Genomic DNA, 13,864 nt, shown 5'->3' with positions numbered 1-13,864 from the left:
CTGCATCAGGACATTATTCAAATGAGCCACAACACACTGCAGCAACCTAGAATTGCGCAAAGCAGAACTGGAGAGCTTATACTGAGTTTTTAAAAGGAACAGATACGCAAAAAGCACAATCTGCCATTACCTCCGCGACAGCTCACAACAAGACGACACAACACGGCCAGGCACACTAGTCACCCTACCGTACATTAGAGACATATCAGAGATGACCACAAGATTACTCAGGCCACCAGGTATCAGGGCAGACCACAAATTAACAACCCACCTGCGACAGCTACTGACAAACATAAAGGATCCCATGCCTACAACCAATAAACTAACGTAATATACAAAATACCACGCAAGGACGGTGAGAAACATTACATAAACCGAATAGGAAGAAAATCGACAATAAGGATACATGAACACCAACTAGCCACCAAGAGACACAATCAATTCTCACTGGTCTCAATACACACGGACAAAGGAGGACACAAATTCGACTGGGACAACACATCCATAGTAGCACAAGCCAAACAGAGACATGCCAAGGAATTCCTGGAGGCCTGGCATTCCAACTGGAACTCCATCAACAAATACATTGAACTGGACCTGATATACAAACCACTGAAAACCAGAACTGGAAGTGATGCCAACCACCCCAGCAAACTGAGACATATAAATAACAAACGGGACAGAACACCAACGCTTCACTGGAGGCGCACTGATGATGTTTCCTAGCAGGGTAACAAAATGTCTGCAATCAAACACACCGGCTTGGTGAGCATGTCTACAACCTTACATAAAGCTCTGATCACCACACAATAGGAAGGGATGTGGAGGTTTTGGAGAGGTTGCAAAAGAGATTTACCAGGATGTTGCCTGGATTGGAGTGTCACTAAAACATTGGAGGCTGAAGGGGAAGCGAATACAATAGCAATGTTTAACAGGCATTTGGACACTTAGATGGGGGAGGGAATAGAGGGGGACTGACCATGTGCAGGCAGGTGGAATTAGTTTAGAATGGCATCATGGTTGGCACAGACATGGTGGGCCAAAGGGCCTGTTCCTGAGCTGTACTGTTCTATGATCTATATGTTAACAGTCAGTACAGGATGGTAAGTCAACAGAGCACCATGCTCTGAGCTGTACAGATTCCAACCTCTTAGCAGAATCCTGGAGCGTTTTACTGAGGTCACAGCTTAGATCAGATGTTTTGCAGTGAACCCAATCTCTACAATCTCCAGGCATTCACCTGTCTAAATTCTTTCAGCATGTGGCCATGGGGTTTAGTGACATCTTCTTTTGTTCTCCTTTGAAATCACTTCATTTCCCGATTCTGTTCCCAAACATGAATTCAAACAATGTTCATTCAACTGAATACAGATTATAATGAGAAGCAGGGCTGGGTTTAGAGTTGGATTACCCACTCCAATCACATGCATTATTTACAGAAATGCAAAATTTTGTAGCTCCTGGAGTCTGAAATAAAACTGCTGGGAAGTGTCAGCAGATCAGACTGTCTCTAAAACGAGAAACGCAGTTAATGTTTCCGATCAAGGGCATTTCTCCAGAATATTATTTTTGTCTAGTTTGGTTTATCTAATATTGTAGAATCTCAGACTCAGGCAGCACGGAAGGAAGCTGTTCGGCCCATCAGACTGTGCTAGCTCTTTAAAAGCAGTATGTTTGTTCCACTCCCTTGCTGTTTCCCCACTGGACCTGCAATGCTTTCCTTTTTAATTATTGCTTGGTCATACGAGACGTCAATGTTGCTAAAATAAGATACAAAGTCAAAGTTTTTCAACTTGCACATATCAGGGCGAGCATGCAAGACCAGAAAACTGAAAAAGAGGGCAGGAACTTCGACAGCATGAGAAGGATCTTGTCGAAAATGACGTCCTTTTTGAGTACAAGGTTTAAAAAAATTGATTTCGTGTCTCCAGTTGACAATGTTTTCCTTTTTTAAGTATACGCCCCATTCCTTTTTGAAAGTTATGGCTGTAACTGTCACTGCCCTTTCAGCAGCACATTCAAATTACAGCAACTCACCGTCTTAAAAAAAACCCCAACAGCTCCCCGTCCCTTCTTTTGCCATTTAACATCAATCTGTACTGCCCCCACCCCCACACCCTCCTTCCTGTCGCAATAGTTTCTCCATATTAAAACAATCCCTCATTCATTTTCAACATTTTAATTATGTCTCTCACTGTTCTAGTAATCCCTTGTTTGTTCTTCAATACTTGTCTGTGTCCACATCTCTACCTGCATCTCCCTGTTGCTGACCTCTCACCAGCAGCAAGAACTGCACTGACCTCTCCTGTACGGATTCTGATATATCACAAACTCCAACGATAATTCCTTGTAGAACATTGAATGAAATCCCCACTAACTCTGCCATACCATCCCCCCCCACCCTTTCCTTCCACACATTTCCTGGAATGTTGTAATTGGTAATATTAAGTTCCACACGAAATGTCTCCACACAGTGACTGGATCACATTCCTCTTAGAACCCTCTCTATTTCCCTTAGCTCACATGCTCTGAGGTCCAACCTGAGCTCAATGCTGCCGTCCATTCATTACCTACTTCACTCATTTCATTCTCTCACTTTTCTCTCTTCTGCCCCTCCTCCAAATGTTTTTATTTCTTCCACCTCCTTCTTTTCCCTAAGTACTGTGTTGTTTGTTTTTCTCTCCCTTTGTGAGTGTAGTAACAGGAGTCGCCCATTCCGCCCAAGGAGCCTACTTTGTCTAAAGCAACAAGTGCTGGAGGTCACAGTGGGTCAGACAGCATCCATGAATAAAGAACAAGCTAACGTTTCAAGTCTAGATGACTTTTTATCAGAGCTGAGGTGAATTGTGGAGGGGGCAGCATTTATGCGATGGTGGGGACATTGGGGGGGCTGTGTGTGGAGTGCTGGGGGACAAAGGCAACTGAGAGTTCAGATTAAGTGATCAGAATGTTGAGAATGGTAGAACAGTGGTGTGTCCAACTGCTAGACCAGAAAGAACAGACGGTCCCACTGGGTGGTGTGTGGGGAGGGGAGAGGGAATATGGTAACAGAGAATGTAACAAGCAAAGCTAAAAGAAAGGGAAGAAATGGGAGTGGGTTCACAGTTTGAAGGTGTTGAACTCAATATTAAATCCAGGAGGTTGTAAAGTGTCTAGTCTGAAGATGAGATGTTGTTTCTCCAGTTTGCGCTGTGGTTCACTGGAGCACTGCAGCATGCCGAGGACAGACATTTGGGCATGCAAGCAGGACGCTGTGTTAAATGATCAGCTACAGGAAGGTCAGGATCCTGCTTGCGCATGGACCAGAGATGTTCTGCAAAGTCGTCACACAGTCTGCATTTGGTTTCTCCAATGTAGAGTAGGCCGCATTGGGTACCGTGAATACAATACACAGGAGCCTGCTGTGTCACTCAGTACAATAATGGCTGATCAGCAATTCCAATGCCTTTGACTCACATTATTTATGTCATGGCATTTAAAAAACAGTCATTCTAACATTTGTTAGACTGATCCTGGAGTACAAGTTGTGCCTGGGATCCGTTTGATGAGAGATATATACAAGAATGAAGTGAGCCAAAGATGCATTGCACCATTCTGTATGAATCAGTCTGGGAAATACACCAGTGTCACATCCTCATTGAAAACTTGGAACAGGAGTTGCTCCAGCTGGGGAGGGGGATAATTCACGGATCCTAAAATGTGGATGAACTGGTGAGAATTGACAGAAACTAACTGCCTTTCAGCACTGGCAATATATATGTTAGCAATCCACACAAACTATAGGTAACCATTTAATTCCACAACAATCTGTCACAAATTTTCCTCCCAATGACAATCCCACAATGGAACAGGCTACCAAAGGAAACAGTCACAGATCTACATTGAAATAAAACCAAAAGATCATCAACTCCACTATTCCCGATTCATTCCCATAACTCTTCATTCCATGACTGATTAAAAATCTGTCTACTTCAGCTTTGAATATACTTAATGACGTAGCCTCTAATTTAAAGAATTCCACAGATTCACTACCGTCTGAGAGAAGAAATTCCTCCTCATCTGTCTTAAATGTGCGACTCCTTACTCTGACATTATGCCCCCTGCTCCTGGACTCTTCCATGAGGGGAAAAAAACCTTTCGGTATCAACCCTGTCATCTATGTTTCACTAAGGTCATTCCTCTCATTCTTCTAAATTTGGAAACATGCAGACCAAACCTACTCAATCTCTTCCAATAAGACAGCCCTCTTAGTGAGCCTTCTCTGGACTCCCTCCAGCGCTGTTATATCGTTCCTTAGATATGGGAACCAAAACTGTTCATAGCATTCCAGCTGTGGTCTGACTAGCATCTTGTATAGTTTTAGCAAAACCTCTGTGGTTTTATATTCAATTCCCTTTGAAGTAAGGCCAGGATTCCATTTGCCTTCCTTATTGCCCCCTGAAAATGTTGTGTCAGTCTTTCAGAGATGCCAGTGGTAGAATGATGCCAATGTTACAGTGGTGAGTACTACAGTGATACCAGTGTGTTGCAGTTATGCCAGTATATAACAGTGGTGTTTGAGTAAAAATGGATGCCTGTGGTACAGCGATGCCAAGTTTTCAACAAGATCTGGGTGTCCTCATGCATCATTCACGACAGTAAGTGTGCAGTGATGGCGATGTATTGCAGTGACACCACTGTTTCAGTGATGCCAGTGTGTTGCAGTGATGTGTGTTACAGCAACTAGGTATGGGTAGCAGGCTGTAAAGAAGGAAAACTGTGCGTTCACCTTCATAGTGAGAAGATTTGAGTACAGGAACAAAGATATCTTGCTGCAATTATAAAGGGCATTAGTAAAGCCACACCTGGAGTATTGTGTGCAATTTTGGTCTCCTTATCTGAGGAACGATGTGTACGTGCCAGTGTTGGACTGGGGTGGACAGGGACATAAATCACACGACACCAGGTTATAGTCCAACAGGTTTATTTGAAAACACAAGCTTTTGGAGCATAGCCCCTTCATCAAGTCCAGTGAGAAAGAAACACACATGGTGGCTCAGTGGTTAGCACTGCTACCTCACAGCGCCAGAGACCCAGGTTTGATTCCACCCACGGGTGACTGTCTGTGTGGAGTTTGCACATTCTCCCCGTGTCTGCATGGTTTTCCTCCGGGTGCTCTGGTTTCCTCCCACATGTCCAAAGATGTGCATGTTAGATGGATTGGCCATGTTAAATTGTCCCATAATGTTCAGGGATGTGTAGATTGGGTGGGATGCTCTGAGGGTTGGTGTGGACTTGTTGGGCCGAAGGGCCTGTTTCCACACTGTAGGGATTCTATTAAAAAATATAAAAACACAGAACTTATTTGTAAAAGATCACACAACTGATGAGGATGTATTAAACAAACCTAAGAGGCTCTCTGTGTAAATCTTTAATCAGTTAGAAGGTTTTAATTGATTTATATATATATGTAAATGACCAAATTTCTTTCAAGTCACTGTCTTGAGAGAATCAAATGTTTTATCACTGTAAAGAAGGGTGACAATTTAGGTGAGAAAATGCATGTTAGGTGTAAGGCCTTGTTTAGAATCTGTTTGTGTTTTGGTTTGGAGTCAGACTGGTTTTATTTCTAAAGTAGGAATTTATAAAACTCCACATTGACTGACTGTCCATAAATTGTGTGCTTTTTGAACAGAATAGAATATATCTGCAAATACAAATTCACCCCATAGACTCATGCATGCGTGTGTGCGTGTGTGCATGTGTGTGTGGGTGTGTGAGTCAGGGTGGAGAGAGAGTGTGTGTGTATGTGTGAGGGGGGAGAGAGTGTGTGAGTGTTTGTGTGTGAGAGAGAAAGGGGGGAGTGTGTGTGTGTGTGTGTGTGTGAGGTGGGGAGAGAGAGTTTGTATGTGAGAGAGGGGGGAGAGAGAGTTTGTGTTTGAGGGGGGGAGAGTATGTTTGTGTGTATGTGTGTGTGTGAGAGGGGGGAGAGTGTATGTATGTGTTTGTGTGTGTATGTGTGACAGAGAGGGGAGAGAGTGTGTGTGTGAATGCGTGAGAGGGGGGGGAGAGTGTGTGTGTATATGTGAGAGAGGGGGAGAAAGAGAGAGACTGTGTGTGTGTGAGAGAGAGAGAGGGGGAGAGAGAGAGCATGTGTATGTGTGTGAGTGAGAAAGAGGGAGAGAGAGAGCGTGTGTTTGTGAGAGAGAGAGAGGGGAGAGTGTGTGTGTGTGTGTGTGAGAGAGGGGGAGAGAGAGCGTGTGTGTGTATGTGTGAGAGAGAGGGGAGAGAGTGTGTATGTGTATGCATGAGATACGGGGGAGAGTGTGTGAGTGTGTATGTGTGAGAGAGAGTGTGTGTGTGCGTGTGCGTGTGTGTGTGTGTCTGTGAGAAAGAGGGAAAGTGAGTGTGCGTGTGTGTGAGAGAGAGGGGGAAGAGAGTGTATGTGTGAGAGAGTGGGGAGAGAGTGTGTGTGTGTAAGTATGAGAGAGGGGGGAGAGAGAGTGTGTGTTTGTGTATGTGTGAGACAGGGGGGTAAGAGAGTGTGTGTGTGTTTGTGTGTGGGAGAGAGAAAGAGAGTGTGTGTGTATTTGTGCTTAAGAGACTGTTTATGAGAGAGGATCTGTGTGTGTGTGTACGTGTGTGACAGAGAAAGAGTGTATGTGTGAGCGAGAGACTGTGTTTGTCTAAGGGAAAAAGTATGTTTTTGTGTGCATGAGAAGATTGAGTGAGAGTGTGTGTGTGTGTGTGTGTGTGTGTGTGTGTATGTATGTGTGTATGTGTGTGTAGTGTGATGGGGTCACACGTAGTGCAACACAAACCCAAGATCCCGGTTGAGGCCATCCTCATGGGTACTGAACTTGGCTATCAGCCTCTGCTCGGCAGCTCTGCGTTGTTGTGAATCTCGAAGTCCACCTTGGAGAACGTTTGCCCGAAGATCCAAGGCCGAATGTCCTTGACTCTCACACAGATCCTCTCTCATACTCACACTGTCTCACAAGCACACGCGCACACGCTCACACACATGAACGCTCTCTCTCCCACACACACACAAACTGTCTCCCAAACACAGCACAAACACACCAGCCGTATACTCGTTCTCTCTCTCTCCCACCCCACAACTACAACACATACTCACACACACACATACACACACACAAACTCTCTCACTCCCCCGCGTACACATGCGCACACACACGCAAACACACACACGTGAATCTATGGGCTGAATTTCTATTTGCAGATACATTCTACTTTGTTCAAAAAGGACACAATTTATTGACAATCAATGTGGAGTTTTATAAATTCCTACTTTAGAAATAAAACCAGTCTGACTCCAAACCAAAACACAAACAGATTCTAAACAAGGCCTCACATCTAACATGCATTGCCTGAGCTAAAATGTCACCTCTTCTTTACAATGATAAAACTCTCAGGACAGTCACTTGAAAGAAATTCGGGGATTTACATATACATAGTAATCAATTAAAACTTTCTAACTGATTAGAGATTTAACAGCATCTTAGGTTTGTTTAATACATATTTTACGAATAAGTTCTGTGTTATGTGTGCTTCTTTCTCACTGTTGAAGTGGCTATGCTCCAAAAATTTGTGCTTTCAAATAAATCTGTTGGACTATAACCTGGTGTCATGTGATTACTGAATTTTTCTGAGGAAGGATGTTCTTGCTGTAGAGAAAGTGCAGCAACAGGCCTATGAGGAGAGATTGAATCAGTTAGATTGTATTCATTGGAGTTTAGAAGTATAAGGGGAGGTTCTTATAGAAACCTATAAAATTCTAATACTTTAGATGCTGGAAGACCGTTCCTGATGGTGGGGAGTCCAGACCAGGGGTCACAGTTTAAGGATAAGGAGTGGAGCTGAGATAAGGAGAAATTTCTTCACCCAGAGAGTGGTGAGCCTATGGAATTCACTGCCACAGAAAGTGGTTGAGGCCAGAACATTGAAAATAAGAAGGAGGTAATTATGGCTCTTGGTGCTAAAGGGGCCAAGGGATACGGCGGGAGGGTGGGATTAGAAATATAATCCTGATCACATTGAATGGCAGAGCAGGCTCAAGGGGTGTCAAATGGCCTAGTCGGGCTTCCATTGTTCTATGTTTCAGTGATGCCAGTGCAAAAAGTAATGATGAGAATGTTACCATGATGCCAGTGTGTTACTGTGATGATGGTGTTACAGTGATGCCGTGTGTTACAGTGATGCCAGCATGTTATAGTGCTATCACTGTTACAGTGAAGCCAGTGTTCTGCAGTGATGCCAGTGTGTTGCAGTGATGTGTGTTATAGCAGCCAGAGATAGGCAATAAATGGTGGCTGAGCCAGCGTTGTTCATATCTCATGAGTGAATTTAAAAAATAGTGCTATTCTTTTACATTGATGCCAGTGTTTCAATGATTTCAGTGTATTACTGTGATTCCAGTATGTCACAGTGATGTCAATGAAATCCTGTGATGCCAGTGTATTACAGCAATTCCAGTGTGTCACAGTGATTACAGTGTATTACAGTGATGCCAGTGTGGAAGTAAACCACTCAGCTACAGAGCGTCCGTGAATAAAGTGTCTAGTGTTAGTTGAGAGAGTGGTCACCTGCTCAGTACTTTAAAATCAACCCAAAAAACCCAAGAAAATCTAAAACCATTTCATTTCAGCAAATTTATTTAACATTATTTCAATATTTACAAGAGCATAAAGATTGATACAGAGTTATACAGTTGCTCTGGCCTGCAGAGAAACAGATCTTACTTTCAATTAAAATAAAATAAAGAACTGTGGATGCTGGAGGTGTGAAACAAACAGAAACAGAAATTGCTGGAGAAACTCAGCAGGTCTGGCAGCATCTGTGGAGAGAGAAACACCTTCTGATCAAGAGTCACTGGACTTGAAACACTAACTCTGCTTTCTCTCCACACAGATGCTGCCAGACTTGCTGAGTTTCTCCAGCAATTTTTGTTTTTGTTTATTTCTTATTTTCTTTATTTCCTATCCAGGCACATGGCTGACATATAATGAGGGAACTGACCAGTGGCTCACTGTGAATATTCACTGCTCTCTGGTTAGAGATGCCTGACCAGGACAAGGACTTGGAACAAGGTGTTTTTGAGACTCATTGGGAACTGAGATTATTCACTCCACATAGCACTCTTGTGTCCATACAGCTTTTTACAGAAACCTCAGTGACACAAACATGTTGGAGGGCTTTAATGTGGCTCATAACTTCCCAGTCTTCCCCGCAAGAATGATATGAATTGGTGTCAGAATTCACAGCATGGACAGTCCTCCCTCTGGCCATAGCCACCTCTATTCCAGTAATCAATGAGTTTGGTGCTTTACACTGCTGGTATGTGTAATACGGTTTCATGGGGAAACAGCCACACTTCCTAAACATGAGAATTCCACTGAATTTTAACCTGGAATTCCAACTCAGTGTGCCACTGTCACAGAATCTTAGTGGTTTAAAGCACTGAAAGAGGGGTTTGGCCCAACGCACCAGTCATAAAACAACCAGATAACTTTTCTAATCACATTTTCCAGCACTTGGCCCATAACAAGTGCACATCTAAATATTTATTAAATAATGTGAGGGTTTCTGCCTCTACCACCTTTACAGGCAACGAGTTCCAGATTCCCACCACCTTCTGGATGAAAAAAGCTTTTCCTCAAGTACCCTCTAAACCTCCAGTCCCTAACCTTGAATATATGCCACTTGGTCAATGATGCCTCCACCAAGGGGAAATTTCCTTCCTATCAATGCCCCTCATAATGTTATGCATCTTAATCACGTCCTCATTTCAGTCTCCTCTGCCCTAAGGAAAACAACCCATGTCCATCCAATCTCTCTTCATTGCGACAGTTTGGAATGGGGCATCTCCTGACCAGACACAGGTAACTAACAGTTAGTTCCTTTAGAGTCACCATCACATAAACAGCCGCCCTCTGAGGAATTCCGTTTGAGATTCATCCTTTTCCCACTTGATTCTTTGTCACCGCTTGGCCACTTGTTTCTGCAACATTCTGGTGATTGATCAGCTCAGGCGGCTTGGTCAGTAGCAGTGGACAGAGGAGCCTCTGGAAGAATATCCGCTGCTCAGAGCTCCCAGAGTCTATGAAATCAACGTGGACTTTTCTCACCATTGTCGCTTTGACAGACTAATTGGATTTTCTCTCATTCTAGACAGTACCAAAAGAAAAACGAAGACGTCTCTTAGTAGTTGTTAAAAGTTCCCATTTCAGATTTACAATCTAAGAAACTGCACAGAGGTTACGAGCTCAGTCCCAGAAACATATCTTTATCAGAAGACAATTCTGTCCCACTTGTATTTTAGATTGGATATTACAATTATCTCTCCTGCTTTTTTTTGAAGGTAGGGGTCTTACTCCCCTCACGTGACTAATGACCAAACAGGGACAAGACCGTTCAGACTTGATCTTAAACTGAGGAGCTATCCGCCTTTTCAGAGGAACATGTAAAATTCCTTGGCATCATTTGAGGAAGAACAGTGAAGTTACCTCCGGTTCCCTGGCCAATATCAACATCATAAAAACATCCATCTAGTCATTGTCACATTGCTGTTTGTGGGACCATGCATTGTGCAAACTGCCTGCTGTTTTTTCTACATTACAAGCGACTACACTTCAATCTGTTAGTTGTAAAGTGCCTTGAGATATGTGGTGATTGTAAAAGACACTATAAAAATGCAAACTTTCCTGGCTAGCCCTGACCACTCCAGTGGTGACGTGGTGTTCCTATTACCAGCTGCCTGCCCACAACCGGTGGTAGAGGAAAAGCAGAGGGTCTGGCTCAGAGCACCCACAGTAGCCTGGGCACCAGGACATTGTTGTGTGTTTTGTGAAGCTGGGATTCCAGGCAAAGGTAATGATCAGTTATAGATCATAGAATCTCAACAGTATGGAAACAGGTCATTTGGCCCATTGAGTCCACACCCACCCTCGGAAGAGCATCTCAACCAGCCCCCTACCCTATCCCTGTAACCCTGCATTTCCCATGGCTAACCCACCTAACATATACATCTCTGGACACTATTGGCAATTTAGCATGGCTAATCCACATAATGTGCACATCTTTGGACTATGGAAGGAAACCGGAGCTTTTAAAAGAAAGCCACGAAGACATAGGGCAAATGTGCGAACATTCGTCTGAGAGTGGAATTGAATGTTCCTGGTGCTGTGAGGCAGCAGTGCTAACCACTGAGCCACAGCAGTGCCACCCCAGCTGGGGCTGGGAGTGAAATAGGAACAAAAGAGTCAAATCTCTTTTTAAACTGGACCGTACAGATTGACCACAGATGACTTGGTAGCTGAGTACCATGGTAACAGGACAGGAATGAAGGAGCTCCTTCATTAATGAGGAAGGCAGGATAGGATTGTTGAGGCACACTCACCATTCCTGACTAACACAAGCACTGCTCCAGTTGTGATGTGGTTTTCTTCCAGGGTCTCGTTTTCTCCCAGTTGATTGCCTCTGTACGTGAAATCCATCTTCCAGGATGTGACTCCCTGCCTTACCAGGCGTAGCCGGAGACGTTTGATGGTGTCATTTGGCCTGACTCGGAGGGTGACCATCCGGTGACCATCAGGAAGCTGGACACAGACATCACAGCGCATCCAGTGAGCCATCAGCCTCTGCATTGTATTCATTGTGGGTCAGTGTGGTACCAGTGTCCCTGCAAGTCCTGACCAGACACACTGACTGACTGAGAGCTAGCTAACTGTGTCAAGAAGGCGTGCAATTCCCCGCCCTTTCAGTCTACACCCAACAACCGGTTCTCCAACATTCCTTTACTCACTTACCAGCATAGGCCTGAACTCAGCAAAACATTTACTGGCAGCACAGAAACCTGCTGGGTCAGTGCGACTGCCCCAGCACTGCACAATGCTGGGGAGTAAATAACACCACATTTGGAATTTCCCAACAATATATACAGCCAGTGCTGCCACTCCCATGTTTTTTACAACTAGATCTATTTTTTTGGTCCTATTTTCTAGGTTTTCCCATTTAAAATCTAGGTTATCAATGAGAATCAATGAGAATCCTATGCTGCCAACAACAAGGTGATTGGTTTTCATTGAGCTGAACAACCAATGCTGCACATAGCAAAGGTCTTAATTTTATCACTCTGCACCCCCACTTTAATGAATTTAGGGCACAACATGACGTTGAACTCTTCTGTTGCCTTCGCCTCCACGCCCATTTCTTTGGGCAAGAGTCTGCTCCCCATCCCACAGACCCATTCACCTACCTCCCACACTCACCTTCTGCATGGACCCCTCCCTCTGGCCTTTTACCCGCACTTGGCCTGTTCATCTAGAACTAACGACGTGACGTTGTGCACCTCAAATTCTCTGCACCCCACTTCACCCATTTGAACCTACCTCCCTCTGAGCTGACTGCAGTTTGTGCTCTCAGATCCAACCCTGACTTTGTAATTAACCCCGTCAGTAAGGTTGGTTCTGTTGTTGTCTGGCAGACTGATCTCTACATTGCAGAGGTTGAGTGCCAGCCCTCAGATACCTCCTCCTATCTCCACCTGGACCATGACCCCACCATGGAACACCAGGGCATTGCATCTATAATGATCACTAATCTCATTTCATCTGATAATCTCCCCCTCACTACCTCCAAACCCGCACAGCCTGCTTTTGTCTCCTTGCCAAAATCCACAGCAGGACTGCATGGGCAGACCTATTGTTTCAGCCTGCTCCTGCCCCACAGAACTCATTTCTTCTGACCTCAACTCAAGTTTTTCTACTCTTGTCCAGTCCCTTCCCACTTACATCCATGAATTGTAAACTGTGAGGAGGACTCCACTGTAGAACTCCAAAAGGATGTTAAGTTGGTGGAGTGGATGGATAGGTGGAAGATGAGAATCAATGCAAAGATGTGTGAGGTGATTCATTATTGTAAGATAGGGGTTACAATTCTGAAGAGGGTGCACGACAAGAAGGACCTGTGTGTATATAGTCCTCATGTTCCCCCCTTCACCCCAGACTCGCTCACTACCACCAGCAATGCCCTGGTCCCAAAACTGCATTATGTGCAGAAAATAGCCTCACAATTGAAAAGTGACATGAAGGTTGGTGGATTTGTGGACAGTGTGGAGGGCTGTTGTGGGTGACAACGGCACATTGACAGGATGCAGAGCTGGGCAAAGAAGTGGCAGATGGAATTCAACCCAGAAAAGTGTGAAGTGATTAATTTTAGAAGGTCAAATTTGAATGCAGAATACAGGGTTAATGGCAGGATTTTCAGCAGTGTGGAGGAACAGAGAGATCTTGGGGTCCACATCCATAGATCCCTCAAAGTTGGTACCCAAGTTGGTAGGGTGTAAAGAAGGTGTATGGTGTGTTGGCTTTCATTGGCAGGGGAATTGAGTTTAAGAGCCGTGAGGTTATGCTGCAGCTGTATAAAGCCCTGGTTAGACCACACTTGGAATATTGTGTTCAGTTCGGGTCACCTCATTATAGGAAAGATGTGGAAGCTTTAGAGAGGGTGCAGAGGAGATTTACCAGGATGCTGCCTGGACTGGAGGGCAGGTCTTATGAGGAAAGGTTGAGGGAGCTAGGGTTTTTTTCATTGTAGCGAAGAAGGATGAGAGGTGACTTGATGGAGGTTTACAAGATGATGAGAGGCATAGATAGAGTGGATAGTCAGAGAGATTTCCCCAGGGCGGAAATGACTATTACGAGGGGGCATAACTTGAAGGTGATTGGAGGAAGGTATAGGGGAGATGTCAGAGGTAGGTTCTTCACACAGAGATTGGTGGGTGTGTGGAATGCGCTGCCGGCAGTGGTAGTGGAGTCAGATACCTTACAGACTTTTAAGCGACACTTGGATAGGCACATGGAGG

The 13,864-nt window shown here is 44.5% G+C and overlaps 1 protein-coding gene across 1 annotated transcript; it reads right to left on the bottom strand.

Annotated features, from left to right (window-relative positions):
- Positions 1–8,970: 8,970 nt before the first annotated feature.
- LOC125486515 (ubiquitin domain-containing protein TINCR-like) lies at positions 8,971–13,112 on the bottom strand. The gene is made up of 2 exons (XM_048614323.1): positions 11,399–13,112; positions 8,971–10,166 (listed from the first exon to the last, which is right to left on the bottom strand). Exons 1-2 carry the CDS (start codon positions 11,652–11,654, stop codon positions 10,162–10,164), a joined length of 261 nt encoding a protein of 86 aa, XP_048470280.1. The 5' UTR covers positions 11,655–13,112; the 3' UTR covers positions 8,971–10,161.
- Positions 13,113–13,864: the final 752 nt, after the last annotated feature.

Source organism: Rhincodon typus, chromosome 29 (genome assembly GCF_021869965.1).
Source record: "Rhincodon typus isolate 14 chromosome 29, sRhiTyp1.1, whole genome shotgun sequence".
Classification (NCBI taxonomy): domain Eukaryota; kingdom Metazoa; phylum Chordata; class Chondrichthyes; order Orectolobiformes; family Rhincodontidae; genus Rhincodon; species Rhincodon typus.
This window is presented reverse-complemented; position numbering and strand designations above follow the sequence as displayed.